The 19,912-nt window shown below is 37.0% G+C and overlaps 1 protein-coding gene across 1 annotated transcript in view; it reads right to left on the bottom strand.

Annotated features, from left to right (window-relative positions):
* The window catches only part of ZCCHC4 (zinc finger CCHC-type containing 4), a 53,269-nt gene that overhangs the window by 11,677 nt on the left and 21,680 nt on the right, over positions 1–19,912 (bottom strand). Inside the window, 5 exon segments of the mRNA XM_082611391.1 lie at positions 3,255–3,355; positions 4,918–5,068; positions 9,481–9,553; positions 17,757–17,837; positions 18,363–18,638. Of these exon segments, the coding sequence (XP_082467517.1) occupies positions 3,255–3,355; positions 4,918–5,068; positions 9,481–9,553; positions 17,757–17,837; positions 18,363–18,638 (682 nt within the window).

Here is a 19,912-nt window from a genome sequence, read left to right as displayed (position 1 = left end):
TATGAAGATTTGCAGCATTTCCGCCTTCCTCTTACCTAAAAAGTATTTCCAAAAAAAGAGATTTAGTGATTTTCTTTTTTTTTTTTTTTACTGCATTGTGGTTTCGGGGCTTATAATCATCTCAGGCAAAGTCAGAAAGAAGGCATAATCAAGGTCTATGGGAAAAGACCTGTGAAGGAGGAGAGGAAACTTTCAAATTTTTCATTTGATGAAGGTGGCTAATATAAAAGGAAAAAAATTACCACAAAATGAAGTTAAAGTAACAAAAGAAAAAAAAAAAGAATGCAAAAGGCTCGGAAAGGATAATAATAAGTCCAGAGAGAGTTTCAAAAAAAAAAAAATACGTGAGCCATGGTCACTGAGCCTGAGCGTCCGGAGCCTGTGCTCCGCAACGGGAGAGGCCACAACAGTGAGAGGCCCGCGTACCGCAAAAAAAAAGAAAAAAAAAGTAGAAAAATCATCAAAGGGGAGGTACAACAAACAAAGTTTACATATACCCTAGGAGATCTGGCAAAATCAGTTTCTCTCACTGAGCATGTAATGGGCAGTAGTGTTCTTATCTTTAGTAGGAATCATGAAAAATGAAGATTTTTTTTGTTTTATAGGTTTTATTCTAATTCTTCTTCTCAAAGGTTGGCTTTCTCTTTATTGGAAAGACTGCTTTTCACCCTGATACACATGGCCTAATTAGAACCTTTTCCACCAGTGCACTGAATCATATGATTACTTTCAGTAAGCTTGGACCTTGGAACTAGTTCTTAAAATTAAAACTACAGTACTTCCAAAAGTTCTTTCCTAGTAACACAGGCTGTCTAAACAAACAATAACTGGTTACCACACATTAATAATCACTCTCATCTGCTTTATTCTGGATCTGCCTTCTTCTGCCTCCTCACCAACTGAAACTCTTGCCCAGAGTGAAAACTCATCTCTAAATGTGGATGAAACAGTTTTCTGAGGAACGATGTGTTTTGCAGTTAAAATAATGTGTTCTGTGACATAAAAATTGAAGAAGAGTTTTACCCCCACTCTGGGGCCATCTGAATGATGATTATAGTGATGGTTATGACAATGCTAATAGCAATAACCTTTTTTCTATATTTGCTGTGTGTCGGGGATGAGGCTAAATCTTTTAATGTATTATCTCAAATAATTCTTAAAACCGTATGAAGCAGATATATTATTACTATGCTCATTTAACAGGTAAGATGAGTTTCAGAGAGTTAGATAAAATGTGTAGGCCTAGCTAGTAGGTGGCAGAACCAGCATTATAACCCAGTTCCTTTTCAACTCCAGAGTTCGTGCTCTTTTTCATTCAAATATTCATTCAACATGTACAGGACACCTACTACGTGCCAAACATTGTACTAGATGATTATTCACTGTCAAAGGCAGCAGGTGCTCCTGGAAACCAGGAATAGTTTACTTAGTTAACGTCTTTAGGATATGTCAGCTATCTCTACATTGCAAATGTCCATATTTGAAGCATCCTTCAGATAAGAAACAGAAAACTGGATGCCCTAAAAAGGAAAGTAAACCAGCTTTGAGAAGATATATGGTATGGATTTGCCTAAAGCAGAGCTCAAGAAGTCAAGGTTAAAATGACTTGTGCTACACACTTTTGGAAAGGACACTGTTAATATGGTTCAAGAGCCATAAAAAAGTCCATTAAATTTGATAACGTAACTTTTATAATTCTATTTTAGTTTTGGAAATTTATTTTAAGGGAGTTATGGAAAATATGGAAAAATTATATGAATAAAAGATGTTCATGGCAGTGTTATTTATAGTACCTGAAAGGTGGGGGCAACCTCTAAGTCCAAGAAGAAGAGAATGATAACATAGTCTATTAATGGAATAATTTACTTATTAAAAGCATAAGATTATGTAGCTACATTTTAAAATATACACTTATATAAGGCACCATGAAGAAAGCAGAATTCAAATTCATCTTCCATGATTACAAATATGTAAACGTGTTTTTTAAAAAGACTGGATGTGAATACAGCTGACCCTTGAACAGCATGGTTTGAACTGCGTGGGTCCACTTATACGTGGATTTTTTTCAATAGTAAATACTGAACCAAAGTTGGCTGGATCCACAGATGTGAAACTGCAGATATGGAGAAACCTCACATACAGAGGGCTGATTATAAGTTATACACCAATTTTCAACTGCACCTGTAGTCCTCCTGTTGTTCAAGAGTCAACTGTACCTCAAAATTATAATATTTGCTATGTGAGGTAGAATCACAGGTAGGATATGTCCCCTCATTTCTGGTAACACTGTTTCATTATTTCTAAATAATTTTCATAATAGTGTATATCTTCAAGACTAGAAAGATTAGAACCAAGTGCTATAGGGAATTATACCCATTATCTTGTAATAACATATAATGGAATATAATCTGCAAACATACTGAATCACTATGCTGTACACCTGAAACTAACACAATATTGTAAATCAACTATATAAAAAAAAAAGAAACAAGCGCTATCTTGGAACAACTAGTGAAGACGTTTACAGTTCTAGAGCTGAAAAGCCTTAATCAGAGGCTAGTCAACTGCTCAGAAAAATCAAATAGAAAAATGTCATTACAAAAGTGGAAGCAGTGCCCACTTGGTGACCACACACAGTGATGGCAACAACAGGGTTAACCTCAGAACCCAAGGAAATGAATCCAGGAGAGTGGACATTGAAACAGAAGGAGCTGAAGGACAAGGATGCAAAGGAGGAGGTCCGGTCAGTCTGCCCTGAATCAGCACAGCCACACCTCAGCATCTCTGCTTCTCTGACATGCCACAACCTTGGGCACACCCCTCCTTAGAGCTCCTGGCATCCTCTGAGCAGCAAAGTGAAGTGTACATGGCATTCCACCCACCAGAAAAAGCAATTTACTTCTCTACAACCTCTGAATGGAGAAAACCCATGTTCATAATGATGATCTTGGGGTGCTGCACAATCTTCTGGTGATGATGAAAGATCAGATCACTTGGTCTAAAACCTGGCTACAGTTCAGAATCACCTGGGAAACTTGGTAGAATATTTTTTCTTAGGGCTTTACCCTCTGCTTTTGATTTAGTAGGTTTATTTTGGTACCTAAGAATCTATATTTTTAATAATATAGTTTTAGTGTTTCATACAGCTTATAGTGTTTGCATTTACTAAAATTGATGAATCGTCTTATCAGAATATTTATTTAAGCAGAATATCCATTCCCCAACCATGTCAGAAAACATAATATTTACTATACCTGGTAATCCAGCATGCAGAAGCTTGGGAAAAACTGACAAATTCGGGATTCAAAAAAATAGGGAAAAATCCAGAATATGGGTAGTTCTTTGTGACTGTTATCTAATGGATCACAAAAAAAGAGAAAAGAAAATAAGAAACTGATGTTAAAGAAAAAAATAAAGTAGAAAGCTGTTACTGAAAAACATATGGTATTGGGAGAAATTGTAATCCTTCAATACATTTAAATCATACAAACGAAGAGATGATTTACCAGAGTACCATTTACAACTTGACCTTTCCCAAAAGTCAATGGAAACATTCTTTTATATCTAAACACAGCTATACATGGTATGTAAAAGTTATCTTTACATGCATATCACTATAGTCTAGGTAAAGGCAAAGATATTACAAAAAAAGTGGGAGATAAAAAATGAACATCACTTTGAAGCACAAAGGTGGTTGTGATATGGTAGAAGGAATCCTGGACCAGAAGGCAGAAGGCCTTAGGTCTGAATCTTAGCTCTGCCATAACTCACTATGCCAGTTTTCAGGGTGAATCTATCTTTTCTGAACCATGGAAGATTCTTATGAACAATTTTATCCAGGTTAATTTTTATGAGAGACAGGGGACATAGCTATTAATTACAGAGCACCTGATACAGGCTAGTACAATGCTAGGTACTTTCTGTATGTTATCTCCTTAAATAACCCCTGGAGTTAGATGTTAATACAGTAATCTCATTTCACAGATGCGGAAACTGAAGCTTGCAAAATTTAAGCAATTTGTTCAAATTCATGCAGCTAATAAGCAGCAGAATCAGTTCAAGCTCACGAAGCTTTTTATTGCTTTCCCAACAACAATGACTTTATCCACTCTGATAAGTAGACTTCAGAACCAAAAATAAGTGGAATACTTAGCACTGTGAGTCATGTTTTAAATTTCATTTGCATCCCGTCCCCAAAGCACACTATTTATATAGCACAATTAATGGAGAAGCTTGATCACAAATTCCTGACACTCTTACATTTATCAACTTGCAGGTTGGAAACTGAAAAATGATTACACTGTCTAATTAGATAATTACATAAAATACTTTGAAGTCCTAAGCCATTTTAAGCTGAATATCCCCCAGTCATTAACCCACTTCTCGGGCTGGGTATCCATGTGACACTGATAACCACTGTTAGGCTACTGGACAGCCAACCTTCCCACACAAATCTTGGCACAGTTTAGAGCTGTGGACCAGGAGCTGGGTGCCCTCCTAGAGTTCTGGGCAAGACTTTTGGAAGAGGAAATGTAAGGTCTAAGAGGGCAGAGATAAGTGTCTGTCTTGTTCACCCTTCCACTCCCAGCACCTAAACAGTACCTGGAACATAGTGGCCATTCAGGAAATATTCACTGAAGAAATGCCAACAGTTCACTGCTATTCTTCATAATGTCCCCTTATGCTCACCAAAAACAAATACTTTACCTATGAGCCATTCTTAAAACACATGAGTAGAATAATACAAAGTGTATCATGACAATAAAGTTATTATCAAATAAGTCTATTTTTTTAAAAAGAAGAGAATGCAAGACGTATATTTTATCAGTGCTCTGATTCACTGAGCTCTGCTAATATTTGACAGGAAGTATATACACAGATACATGTTTATTTTGCAGTAAGTAATAAATTACACACCTTGGTTTTGACCTTCTTTCCACATAGCAATTAACTTCTTGAATGTAACAGCCAGAGGTTCAACCAAGCCACCAAAAGGAGGATCTGTCACCATAATGACTCCTTCACCTTTATCTTTCTGTAAAAATGCTCTGCATACTTCAAGGGCAGCCTGGAACAAACAGAAATTCATTTCTAAATTAGGACTAAAGGGAGGTACTTCATCCTATTGGGAGGAGAACGCATTAGGCTCAGTCTCACTCTTCGGACTGAACTTCACCCATCCTGCCACCCCAGAGTCCCTCAGTGACATCCTGAAGCCTCTCTCATTCAGCCCCCGTAAGATTTTATCTTTGGGTTCCTTGATAAGTGGGCTTTTAAAACTGCAAATTCAAACACCATCACTATCAGAGGGACTACACATTCAAATGGTTAAATTAAAAAACTAAATTGAGTAACCTAAAAGAGAGAAACTCATTACCCATGAGGACTATCTAAAATGCTAAATTCAATTCAACAAACAGAAGCAAGGACTGTGCTAAACATTGGAGACACAAAGACCAATAAGACATATTTTTTCCTGTCTGGTTTGTCCACCACCATAAGTTCAAGTTAATGAGAGCCAAATTACCAGTTAAACATGCACACGTTTTTGATGCCAGGTAAATGACAGGCATATTTGAACATGCAAAGTAAATAAATGAAAGCTCACAAATAAAGCTTATCCAGGCCATGAAACCATGCTATTAACACATTTTCCCAACAAGTTGACGTGTTTTTAGTGATTGCAAAGTTAACATTAAAAACTGTCTAGGAGGGCTTCCCTGGTGGCGCGGTGGTTGAGGGTCCGCCTGCCGATGCAGGGGACGCAGGTTCGTGCCCCAGTCCGGGAGGATCCCACATGCTGCGGAGCGGCTGGGCCCATGAGCCATGGCCGCTGGGCCTGCGCGTCCAGAGCCTGTGCTCCGCAACGGGAGAGGCCAGAGCAGTGAGAGGCCCGCATACCGCAAAAAAAAAAAAAAAACCTGTCTAGGATATTTATCACTTTTTTGCTTTGGGAGAAGTCAGTAAGAGACAGACCTATAATATTAGCTCTAATCTACTGACTTTGTATTTGCTTTCAAGTACTTATCTATAAAAGCAAATCAACACTTACAGTATACAAAATGGCAGAAGATTTGAAAGCTTAATGGCATTTAAACTTTAATAAACCTATATGTACTTTATAATAAAATATATATTGTTCTACTACTAAATCAACTTAGAAGACCCAACTGATGAAAGGAAAAAAATCACAACATCCTAATCCCTTTTCTCTCGTAAAGTCTTTATTAACTTCCTCCTGAAAGTCCTACAGCAAAGGATGGTGTCAAGAAGGTTAACCATTTTTCAGGTGCTGCCTGGCACTTCCCTAACCTGCCTACACGAACAAGGACTAAAAGTACAGATGATGTGACTGAAAAACCTTCAAATTCCTTAGAGTAAACCAGCTATACTCCAATACAAATTTTAAAATAAATAAATTAATTAAAACCCCTTAGAGTTAAAAGTAGAAAAAAGAAAATAAGTGAACGAGGCCTGAACTCTTAACCAAATTTAAAAAGAAATTAAAGAATATCTTCCCAGGTAAGAATCAATGGTGGGATGTCCCGTCCTAGGTTTCTGAGGGTCCTAATGTTGACCACCTATGGGAAACAGGCACTTGCTTATGCCACCAAGGTTGACAATAACTTAACTCTGTTCTTCATCTCAGTCATCAATAAAAAAGTGCTCGGCATTTTAAATAGCCACTCTCTGTACACATTTTAACCACCTTACCAATAAGTCATATGACATTTTTTATTACCCAAAAGACTATATTATTTGCTATGAAAAAATTCCTGTGCAGAAAACTCCTACTTTTTAATCCCATGAACTGTGAAGAGCTTCTGTACAGTGGCAGAGGCTTAGATCCTCAAAGGCACATGGTACCTCAAAGGCTTATATGCCTTCACAGACACCTAGTAGACACTTAAATGCTTTGGTGATTGATTAGTAGATGGTAATCTCTACTGAAAACCCTGACTCCGTAAGTAGGTAGAAAAAGGGGAGACAGTAAAATCATTAAACAATAGTTTTCTGTAGGTCACTCTCTACTGTTGCAGTGCTATTTAGTGGCTGCTCCTAAAATACAGAGAAAGGAGGGCCTGAGCTGGATGACTGTTTTCTTCTGTGAAACAGAACATGGAGCTCAGTCTTGACAGCTTATTCCAACCATTATTCTAGAAACTTGTAAGGTAATTCTATAAACTCCTAATAAAAGTTACACAGAATTTCCTAGAAAAGGCTACTTACATGTTACTTTCTTAAGATATATGAAATTGCTAGCCAACTCTTCAATATTTAAATGTAATTTTACTCGTCGTCTTTATTGTTCAAATTAAAAAGCAAAATCACGGTCTGGTATTAAAAACAAATAAACAAATACCTGACCCACTACTGCAGCATCAAGCAGTAATATGAACTCAGTTCCTTCCTCAGCTGTGTCACCAGTGCTGACAACCCCCCTGAGCTCAAAGCCCCACAGTTTCAAGAGACCACACTGGACACTTGCACGTCGATGCCGTGCCAGCCCCACAAACTCAACACTTCCAAACGTCACTTCCACACTTCCCTACTCTCTGTTTTGAAGAATGGAAGATGAATCCAGGTCACGGCCCCATGTCATCTTTGACTTCACCCCCGGTACACTTATCACCAAGTCTTCTTTTTTTTTAAATTGAGGTATAATTGACTATAACATTATATTGGTTTCAGGTGTACACGGAGTAATTACACCAAGTCTTCTGGTTTCCATCTGGGAAATGCCTTCAGAATCCACTTCTTTCCTCTCTTTTCCCCACTGTCACTGTCCGAGATGAGAAGCCCCTCTTCATCTACTGTCAAGCGATCTTTCAATTCCTCGTTCTCCTTCACGCTCATCTGATCAGTTCTCAAATTCTAGTGGTTATCAACCACACAAGCGCTTTGGGAAACAGTGAAGTCTAATTCTAACTGTTATTTACTTCAATACTTGGTTTTCATAGCTTTCGCAGATGAAAAATATGTATCCCCATGCTAAATGGATTCTGATGGAAGGAGTACATCACTGGCTATACTTACTAAATCTCATTTTTCAATGAGTCTCACTTTTTCAATCCCAACCAACAATTTAGAATCTATTTTCATTTCCTGAATGCTTAGTTTTTAGTCTTGCTTGGTTTTCATTCTATCATTAGCTAATATCTTAAAGCACAATATATACTTAAAACATGACTCACAATTCTTTAAAAATTGATATATACCCATCACATATATGTATGGATATGCTTCAAGTAGTCTTGATAATTTCAAACATTTTTGACCAACCTCCTGTCAGGTGTGATTACTTGGTTGGTTATAGATTTTATTTTGTAATGGGACTGACAAAGAGCTCAAATTAGGAGTAGAAATATCAGCTCTGCTATGTTGTTTATTCACAATGATGTTATTAACATCATATTGAAAGAAGATTTTTTTAAACCACTCTCCCTTTTTTATAAGGTTATTTTTTTTTAGAGTAGTCTTAGGTTTACACCAAAATTGAGAGGAAGGTGCAGCGATATCCCACATACCCCCTGCCCCACACATGGATAACCGCTCCCACTATCAACAGCACCCACCAGAGTGGGACATTTGTTAAAAGTGATGAACCTAAACTGACACATTATCACCCAGAGTTCATAGATAGGAGTTAACTCTTGACACTGTCTATTTTTTTTTTTTTTTTTTGCGGTACGCGGGCCTCTCACTGTTGTGGCCTTTCCCGCTGTGGAGCACAGGCTCCGGACGCACAGGCTCAGTGGCCATGGCTCACGGGCCCAGCCGCTCCATGGCATGTGGGATCCTCCCGGACCGGGGCACGAACCTGCGTCCCCTGCATCGGCAGGGGGACTCTCAACCACTGCGCCACCAGGGAAGCCCGACACTGTCTATTTTTTAAGGATTAGTTTAATAAAACCATAAATCCCCTTAACTGGGACATGAAATTTATCAGGAAGGCAGACAGCAAACAACTAACCACAGAATTATTTAATTACAGGATCATAAATCTACAAAGGAGAACCTGACCTTGTCTGAGGGTCAGGAGAGGCTAAAGAAAGTGACTTGGAACAGGGTTCTGAAGGATGAGGTGATATGGACAAGGCAAAGAGAGAGTAGAAGGTGGAGGGAACAGCATGGGCAAAAGCCCCTGTGGTGGAAAGGCCAGTTTGAGATGAAGGTCATATGTCCTGAACACGAACAGCAAAGCAGGAACAGGGAGAGGACAGGCTGGAGAGTGGCAGGGGTCAGATCACAAAAAGCTACGTGAGTCTTGGTGAGAAAGTGGCTCTTCACCCAAGAAGCAGTGAAAAGTCATGAAAGATGAATAACATGATCACCTCTAGGTGCTCAATACACACTCAGTGAATGAACAAAAATAGATATCAATAAATGGTAAAAAAGCCACCATTTGCTCTTGAGGGACCCTAGAAAAATAATGAAGGAAATACAATAAAAGAAAGAGATAACTGTCATAATTCTTACCTTTCCATCAAAGAAGTGATGGTTAAACATGTTGTAATGGCAAAAACTATCTTCCATATAAAACTGTGAATACCTGTAAGATAATTTGTTTATTACTGCAGTTACTTGTCTGGTCATTGTTATACATAAATAAATAAATAAATAAATGTAAACTAAATTTTAAAACTATGAAATCACACCTTTAATAAAATCAATTTCATCATCCTTTAGTTTTTTAAAATAAAGAATACTTTCCCAAAATCTCAAGAAGTCAGCAACAGTGGATGAATAACAAACTTAAATTATGGTCCCAAGTTTAATAAGCCAGTGGCGAAACTACAGAACACTTATATATAAAAAACACATATCATCTCCTGGTTCCTATGGACCAGAAGATTCTACATAAATAATCATGTTCCTGATAGATTATTATGCAACTTAAGCTTGAGATGGGCTGGCAATTAAAATACATCTCTCATAGTTAATAATTTTAAGGAAAATATTGAATCAACATTTCTTCTCAACAGCTGTTAATTATTTTCTTCCGTGGTTAACAAAAAAAGGTATTTAATACAGAGTTTTTCTTGTCTATTGTGAATTAGCTTAATAAAATATGCTTCTCAATATGTAAGAGAAAAGAAGTACATGTATTTCATATATACTGAATTAGTGCCAGGAAAGAGGATATTTATTTACTGATTGAATCATTTTTTTCTTCTAACATACTACTTTAAAATGCAGTCAGTAATGAATGAGAGTACCAGCTTTGGGTATTAACATTTTATAAATTTTCACTAATTTACTAGGCAAAATTCATACCACATTATGGCTTAAATTTGCATGTATTTGACTTCTTACAAAACTGAGTTTTCTTTATTCCTTAATTTTATTTGTACTGCCTAGCTCTGTTTTTCCCATTTATGTCTATGGGCCTTAATGTCTTTCTTGCTGATTTCTGAGGTTTTTTTGTATAATATAGAAACCTCTTTTACCTCAATAGGATTTTGAACTTCCACAGTTTTGTCATAAACAATTCACATATGAACCACACCATCCTTCTACAGAATTCATAACCTAGTGGAAAGACTGAGAAAAAATCAGGGACACATCCTTACTTACACAGCTCCTTTAACCAAATCACGATACGGCGCTTCTTTGCTTCTACTTCTACTCGCGGTTATTTATGACCGTCTATAACTGATCACCAACCATGCTGAGTATTTAATACAATGGACAAGCCTAGTTTATCCTCTTCCTATTACACTGAGGCTAAGAGTACAGCTGTAGAGTCAGGTGGTCTGGTTTCAAACTCCGGGTCTCTCACTTATTAGCTGTGTAATCTTAGTAAGTTATTTAACCTATCTGAGCTCCTGTTTCTTCATCTACAAAATAGGAAAATAGTTTCTATAATACCTCATAGGACTTGGTAAGAATAAAGATAATGTATGTAAAGTGCTGAATACAATGCCAGCTACAAAGCATATACTGAAATGTCAGGTATCATTATTTTAATAAATACCAGCTATAAAGATGTATGTCTCAGTGACTCTAATGTTAGGGAATTATGTTTATGCCCAATCAAAATATCTCCTCCTATAATCTAGATCCGTTTCTTGTTATTCTGTGGAGATGGAAGAACAGCTGTTCCCCATTCTCAGTACAATATCCCTTAATATCACTTAAGATACTGTTAGTACATCTGATGATTTCATAAAACAAATTTGCACTGAAGAAATAAACAGAAGGTTTGAATAACTGAAAAATATTTAAACTATGTACTGTAACCCAAGGAACATTCCAAAACACGGTGGGACAATGTAAATTACCATTAATAAACAAATGTCTTCCTCTTTAACCAAATCCCAAATAGCTGATAGTATAGCTATATCAGTTACTTAATTTACACATATATATTAATACTAGTACAGCTGTGGATCAACCATCATTTGAGAGTGTTCTTCGCTCTTGCATTGCTTTGTGTGGGCAAGGGAAAATACAATCTCTTTTGAAATATATTTCTACCCCCCTCCATTTATTTTCATTGCTTCATGATGCAATAGTCATTTTTTTAAATTAAAAAAAAAATTTATTTACGTAAAATTCAGCATAGCACACTCATCCAAAATGTTCTGGGCAGCAGTGGGCAGAGCCAGAGAGAGAAAAAAGCCAAGATTTCAGCTCTAAGTTTCCATCAAACACAAACAAGGAAGCATAATTATTCATATTTTAAATTATGAAAAATCACTCAACATCACCCTCTTAGAATAAAATTGGCCACAAAGAATTATTCTCTCCATTGAATAAGGCAAACAAAACCAATCAGAAATGCATGCACTTGAAAACTGCTCAAAAGGACATTCATTTAATTTGGCCATTCATTCTCTTTAAATCAGAGTCAGTTACCAAGTATGAAACATGTTCTACACAAAGGAAATGTAATCAAGAGCTGAATAAAACTAGTTCATGAAATGAGCCTAAGAAATACATTTTTTGATACAACTTTATTTGGATGATAGTTTGCCAAACAGAGTTTCATATCTTTCATGCTAAAATTAGAGCGTATAGAAATCCATCTTAGCAAATGTTAACTTCATATCTTAGACCCCCAGAAAAGGACATTTACCACACATCTACATACAGCCCTGGAGTTGAGGCAGTTCTCTGCAGCCTTGCACAGACCTTACGTAGGGCAACAACAAGCCAAAGTCAAAGTGCCAGAAGGAACTATTCAGTACCACTTTATACCACAAAGGAATGTTTCCCTGATTTAACTGTGGTCCTTGTGAGAAATCTGAACCAACCCCACACTCCATTATAGTGTAAATACAGGCAACAGGCTGAGTTCATTCTGGCTACAAACATATGTCAATAAACCAGCTATATCTTAGCACCCAATGTTGACCTTTTACAGAACTGACTAAGAAACAGAGTAGCTATCAAGGAAGCCATGCTAGGATACCACAGTACTATACCTTCAGCTTTTGTCTGCAACACACACACACAGGTTTACAGACAAAAAGAAAAAAAGCATCTGTGTATTCCATAGGTTATAAAACAACTTTATCCACATCCCCTACTCGCTATTCTGACCAGGGGATTTGAACTACAGGCTCAAGAAAGGTAAAACTACAAGGCGTGGCATTTAAGGCAAAAGAGTTAAAGGGCCATATAAATCTTTCAAATTAAAAGTACATCAGGTGGGCTTCCCTGGTGGCGCAGTGGTTGGGAGTCCACCTGCCAATGCAGGGGACGCGGGTTTGTGTCCCGGTCCGGGATGATCCCACGTGCCGCCGAGCGGCTGGGCCCATCAGCCATGGCCGCTGAGCCTGCGCATCCGGAGCCTGTGCTCCGCAACAGGAGAGGCCACAGCAGTGAGAGGCCCGCGTACCACAAAAAAAAAAAAAAAAAAAAAGTACATCAGGTAAGATGCAAAGAGTTCTGGAGAATGTGTGCAACGATATGAACGTACTTCACTTACTTAACACTACTGAACTATACACTTAAAAAATGGTTAACATGGTAAATTTTATATTTACTATGTGTATTTTATTGCAATTTTTTAAAAAACAAGTAAACAGGGCAGTAGCAATGAACAATAGATAATAAAATTTTTAAAAACAATTTATTTACAATAGCAACAAAAAGAATAAAGTGTTTAGGAACAAACTTAACAAAAGAAGTACACATCCTGCACACTGAAAACTACAAAATACTGTTTAAAGAACTTAAAGAATATCTAAATAAATGGAAAGACATCTCATATTCATGAACCAGAACACTTAATATTAAGATGAAAATACTCCTCAAATTGATCTATAAATTCAATGCAATCCCTATAGAAAGGCCAGTTGGCTTTTTTGTAGAAACTGAGAAGGTAATTCTAAAATTCATACAGAAGTGCAAGGAACCCACAGTAGCCAAAACAATCTTGAAAGAGAATTAAGTTGAAAGACTCACATTTTGCAATTTCAAAACTCACTACAAAGCAACAATAATCAAGATTGCGTGGGACTGGCATAAGGACAGACATAGATCAATGGAATAGAATTTAGAGTCTACAAATAAATCCATACATTTATGGTCGTTTGGTTTTCAATAAGGTTCCAAGACCATTCAATGGGAAAAGAATAATCATTTTAACAAATGGTGCCAAGGTAACTGGATATCCACATGCAAAGAATAAAGTTAGACCCCTACCTCACACCATATATAAAAATTACTCAAAAGAAATCAATGACCTAAATGTAAGAGCTAAAATTAAAAACTCTTAGAAGAAAACAAGTGTAAATATTCATGACTTTGAATTAGGCAATAGTTTCTTGGTATGACACCTAAAACACAAGCAACCAAAGAAAACAGAATGATTGGACTCCATCAAAAGTGAAAAAACACAAAGAATGGGAGAAAATATTTATGAATCATATATCTGATAGGGGTCTAGTATCCAGAATATATTGAGAACTCTTTCAACAAGACAAATAACCAATTTTAAAAATGGGCAAAGGACTGAATAGACATTTCTCCAAAAAGATAAACAATTGGCCATAAGCACATGAAAAGATGCTCAACAACATTAGCCACCAATAAAATGCAAAACAAACCACAATGAGACACTACTTCAAAAAGACAGAGAATAACAAGTGTTAACAAAGATGTGGAGAAATTGGAACTCTCATACATTGCTGTTGGTAAAGTAAAACAGTACAGTCACCTTGGAAAACAGTTTGGGAGTCCCTCAAGAAGTTAAACATAGAATACCACATGACCAAGCAATTCTACTCCTAGGTATAAACCTGTTATGGCCTAGGTTGTGTCCCCCCAACTAATTCATATGCTGAAGCACTGATCCCTCAGTCTCTCAAAAGGTAACTATATTTGGAGAGAGGGCCCTTAAAGAGGTAATTAAATTAATTTTTAAGCATTTATCCTTTAAAAAAATTTTTTAATTGAAATATGATTGATGTACAATGTTATGTTAGTTTCAGGTGTACTAAGAGGTGACTAAGTTAAAAAGAAGTAATTAGGGTGGGCCCCAATGCATACGACTGGTGTCTTTATAAGAGGAGGAAATCTGGACACATAAAGAGATACCAGGGATGTGCATACACACAGAAAACACCATGTGATGACACAGTTAGAAGGCAGCTATCCACAAGCCAAGGAGAGAGATCTCAGAAGAAACCAAACCTGGGACTTCCCTGGTGGCACAAGTGGTTAAGAATCCACCTGCCAATGCAGGGGACACAGGTTCGAGCTCTGGTCTGGGAAGATCCCACATGCCGTGGAGCAACTAAGCCCATGCGCCACAACTACTGACCCTGTGCTCTAGAGCTTGCGAGCCACAACTACTGAGGCAGTGTGCCACAACTACTGAAGCCTGCACACCTAGAGCCCATGCTCTGCAACAAGTGAAGCCACCGCAATGAGAAGCCCACACACCACAACAAAGAGTAGCCCCTGCTCTCCACAACTAGAGAAAGCCCGCGCACAGCAACAAAGACCCAACACAGCCAAAAATAAATAAATAAATAATAAAATAATTTTTTAAAAAAAGAAACCAAACCTACTGACACCCTTATCTTCGACTTCTAGCCTCCAAAACTGTGGGAAAATAAATTTCTAAATTTCTGGGGTTTAACACACCCAGTCTGTGGTATTTTGTTATGGCAGCCCTAGCAGATTAATACAATACCCAAGAGAGATGAAAATGTATGTGCTGCTGACAACTGACATATATTGTCTTGAATAATTCAGTTGTGGACATCTTTTTTTTTTTTTTTTTTTTTGTCTTTCTAGCACTTATATCTCCCCTCGTTTCAGTCAAACACCTATTTCCTATGGAGAACCCACTCCATAGCACCCTATCTGCCAGGCTACGGTAATGGTTCTGGAATGGCTATGTAACCCCAGGCGAGGTAGGCAGAGTACTCACTGGAGTTTTGCTGCTGGAGCTCTCAGGAAAGATTCTTTTCCTACTGGGCAGTTCAGCTGAGACTATGTAAGTTTAAAGCTGCTGCCCACCAAAGTCCTTGGCAGAATGAAGGAAGCTGTCTGCAGAATAAGGCCAGTACAGAGAGAAACACAGAATGAGAGGTAGAGAGAGAAAGACAGAGCTCTAAAAAATTATGTGAGGCCCAGGATCTCAACTGGACTGAAGCCTGTTATACCCTAGACTCCAGCAGTGTGAGCCAATACATTCGCAGTGACATAAATGGATTTCTGGGCCTCTAATGAAAGAAAGATTCCTGACTAATATGAATGCCTGACTCTAAATACATGAATACCCTGGAAACCAGTTATTAACGCATTTGAAAACTGTTGTGGAACAAAGCAGGGGGATAGGTGGAAAAGGGGAAAGCTAGAAGGATGACAAGAGAGAAATATAGGCTATATAAGAAAGGCTTATATACACTTCCAAAAGCAAAGTTATTTCCAGAGGATAATTTAATTTTGGGGGCCAGACTGACTGGGGTTGAATCCTGAGCTGGACATTTATAAACTGTGACTTTGGTCAAGTTATTTAATTTCTTTGTATCTCAGTTTTCTATTCTGAGGAAAAGGAGAATGTTAATAGTATCTACCCTATAGGTCTATTGTGAGGATCAAAGGATTTAGAATAGGGTTTGACACGTGACAAGTATTCACTGAATACTAGTTATTGTTAATATTGTTATTATAAGACCTCAAAAGTTAAATTTCTACCTTTAAAATAATACATTTATAATAATTTAACAATAATACTTTAGGAAAGAAACATGGTAGTTAAAAAAGAAACTGAGATATTCATACAATGGGATATTATACAACCATAAAAGGAAGTACAGTTATATGCTATGATATGGAGGAATTTTGAAAACATTATGCTAAAGTGAAAGAGGCCAGACATAAAGGTCACACATTGTATGATTCCATTTATATAAAACATCCAGAATAGACAAATCCATGGAGACAGAAAGCAGATTAGTGGTTATTAGGGGAAGTAAGGAGTTTCTTTGTAGTGTGATTAAAAATGTTCTGGAATCATGGGTGATGGCTGCAAAACCTAGTGAATATACCAAAAACTGCTGAAATATACACTTTAAAATGGTAAATTTTAGTGAATTATAACTCAATTTAAAAAAAGAATTTGAGTTTAAGAAGAAGTCCATATTATCACTTATGGAATTCCATTTTCCCGAGGATTACTCACATCAAGCAGGTATTTGTAAAGTGTGTGCTAGTCCTGTTAATAAGGGATGAGGGTTACAGAAGGTGTGGGTTATTTCTGAGAAACATACATGCTTATATTAGATAAACTAAAGTTGACTTGGAAATCTAAAGAAAAATAAATAATGAAAGCTGTACTTTTTATTGTGACTTTCTACACTTTAAAAATCTGTCTGCCTGTTTTTAGGGAGAAAAAGCATATGTAATTTCATAGAGAACCTGAGTAATAATACTAGAGAGAATCCAACAAATGCTGGAATATTGGCCAAATAGACTCTATCAGATTAAATAAAAAGAAACTCAAAGCCCGATTCCTTCAATACACTCAAGAACAAGTAAAATATACTAAGAACACGGTGTCTTACAGACTCACCGTGAACTCCTGGAAATCAAACAATCACAGAAACTAGGAAGAGTACTTCAAGTTTACAGAATCAGAGAGTCTGAGGATGGACACATTTGCCATCCTGTGTTGTAAATCAAACGTCTGTATCTTCTCAATTACCACCAGAGGGGGGACTCAAGATGTGGTCCACTGTCTCACCTGTTTGTTCCAACACATCAGGTGCCATTTAATTCTGACCCTCTCCCACAAAGCTTATCTGTTTGTTTATCCTCTGCCTCAGGACTTTTCTATTTCCTAGTTAGCACTCCCTCCACTTCAGGTCATGTCCAGTGAAAGACAGTATGCACATCATCCAGTAAAAATATTAAAATACATGTCTTATCACACTTAAAACATCATGATGAAACAAAATTCTGGAGGAAATTTGGAATTACCCTTGAAAAATAAGTATATTAGAAGAAATTTCACTCAATTGAAATGTATCTCTAAATTATAAGCCAAAGACAACTAGACATATTCACAGAGAAAATTTAGGAAGCACACTAGCAAAAGGAGAAATCTACCATCTCCCTGTTTAAAATATGGAAGATTACATGTTGAGTCTATATGACTAAAATGATACCTTATAACCAATCACTACTTCTAAATGTTAAGTAAAGGATTGTAATAGGATTAATAAGACGAAAACATTAAAAAGAAACAGAACACAATGAAGGAGAATAAATATTATACTTTGTAAACCTACCGAAAATCAATATCCAATAAAAGGCTTTTAATGTTAGACTTCTTGTCACCTGATGCTTTCAACCTGATCAGCTCATGCAACCTAAAGCAATTAGTGAAAGCAAATTTAATAAGAAATTACAAATGCCATAGATAACAAGCAAACAAAAAACCCATCAATGTTCTCCTGATATTTCTAATATTTCAGTGAAACACTGAAGAAAATTTGGCAAGTATAAGCACGGTTTAAATTTCACCAATATTTTTAAAACAGTGGATGGATCTCACCTGAAACAGAAAACTCTAAAATAATAAATAACTTAAGAATCAAATCAGAAAGAATCTGCTATCATATATCAGAAATCTATAAAGATTTCTCTCAAATGGAATAAAGATTACAAACTCCTCAGAGAGGGACCATGCTTTATATTTCCTTTGTATACTTGAAGCTTCATGTCGTAACCTGCACATAGTACTGGGTTGGACAAAAAGTTCATTTGGGTTTTCCACATCTTACGGAAAAACCTGAACGAACTTTTTGGCCAATCCAATAAATAACTACTTAATAAATTTTCTTACAGTTTAAATAGTGGTGATAGGAGAATGTTTAAAATACCATATAACATACCTTGGTGTCCCAACACACAGTACTCTTCTGAACCCAAGGGTAGAGAGTAGGTCTATCAAGAACAGACAGCTCCTATCAGCAAACAAATACTGGGCATTTGTCTTCTTGTTTTCCAATGGATAAAGGAGTTGACTGGGCCTTTTTAACTGGGTGATAGAAATATCACCCACTATCTGATGCTTGCGATGCTTTTCCTCATCATCTGGCAACAGCAACTGCTGACATCTTTGACAAAACTTTCTCTGAGACAAGGGCAACTCAATAAACTTCAAGTACCTTCAAGACACAACAAAACACAAAGGAATACATTTTAAGTTTGTTGCTTTAAAGACAATTGATTTTCGCCAGGTTTAACATGCAAAAAGTATTATTACTTCCTAAAGAGTACTGCACGAAGAAGCAAAGGTACAAAACAATCTATGGAATGTTGGCTAGGATTTATGTCTGGCTGCATACCTACAAAGTGGAAAAGAATCAGCGATTTCTTAAAAATTGAGATGCTCCAATTTAGTCACTGGCTGAAGATCAATATCCATTTAAAATGTGAATATAATATATTATTCAAACAACTTAGTAGTAATGGAGACTACTATCACCTTTAAATTTATTGACAAATCCATGTGTTCTAACTTGGAGGTGTTAAACGGTCTGGCTCAGTAAGACAGTCATTTTCAAATGAGAAATTAAGATCATTCTTCAATTTCTTATGGCATACGTAGCAAGAAAAATTACCTCCTAAAAGAAAAAATGTTCCCACAAAGCTCCTCTATTCTTAGCAGTACTGATGGAGGCAGTTCTGAGAAGCTCACCCCCAAAGCAGCAAAACAATAATCAAAGCCTTAAGAAATACGACACCAGATAGCCTATTTGATCCCTTTCAAGTCATCTTTATATCTGATTTCAAAGTCACTACTTTGGGGTTTTTTTCCCCTCTCTTTTCATTTTATTACTGATGATTAAAGAGAGAAGACAATCACAGTACGCTTTTAAAACTGCTGATTTTGTATATGCAATCCAGCTAAGAATTCACAGTAAGATGGACTTCCCTGGTGGCACAGTGGTTAAGAATCCGCCTGCCAATGCAGGGGACATGGGTTCGAGCCCTGGTCCAGGAAGATCCCACATGCCGCAGAGCAACAAAGCCCATGAGCCACAACTACTGAGCCTGTATTCTAGAACTCGCGAGCCACAACTACTGAAGCCCATGTGCCTAGAGCCTCTGCTTCGCAACAAGAGAAGCCACCACAATGAGAAGCCCACGCGCCACAACGAAGAGTAGCCCCCGCTCACCACAACTAGAGAAAGCCCACACACAACAATGAAGACCCAAAGCAGCCAAAAATAAATAAATAAATTTTTAAAAATTTAAAAATTAAAAAAAAGAAAGCAGAGTAAGAAAACAAAAGAAAAATAAGTAAGATTATCATGGCTCATAGAGGGTCAGAAATGTCTAGATCTAAGCATGTCAAATAGTGCACTAAAGGATTCTTAGAGTTTGAGAACATTCATATGATTTCAGCTGAACTAAACTCTGAACTGCACTGTAAAAA

This window comes from Mesoplodon mirus, assembly GCF_964341445.2.
Source record: "Mesoplodon mirus genome assembly, chromosome: 2".
Lineage (NCBI taxonomy): Eukaryota > Metazoa > Chordata > Mammalia > Artiodactyla > Ziphiidae > Mesoplodon > Mesoplodon mirus.
Note: the sequence above shows the minus strand (reverse complement) of the source record. Positions and strands in the feature narration are given on the sequence as shown.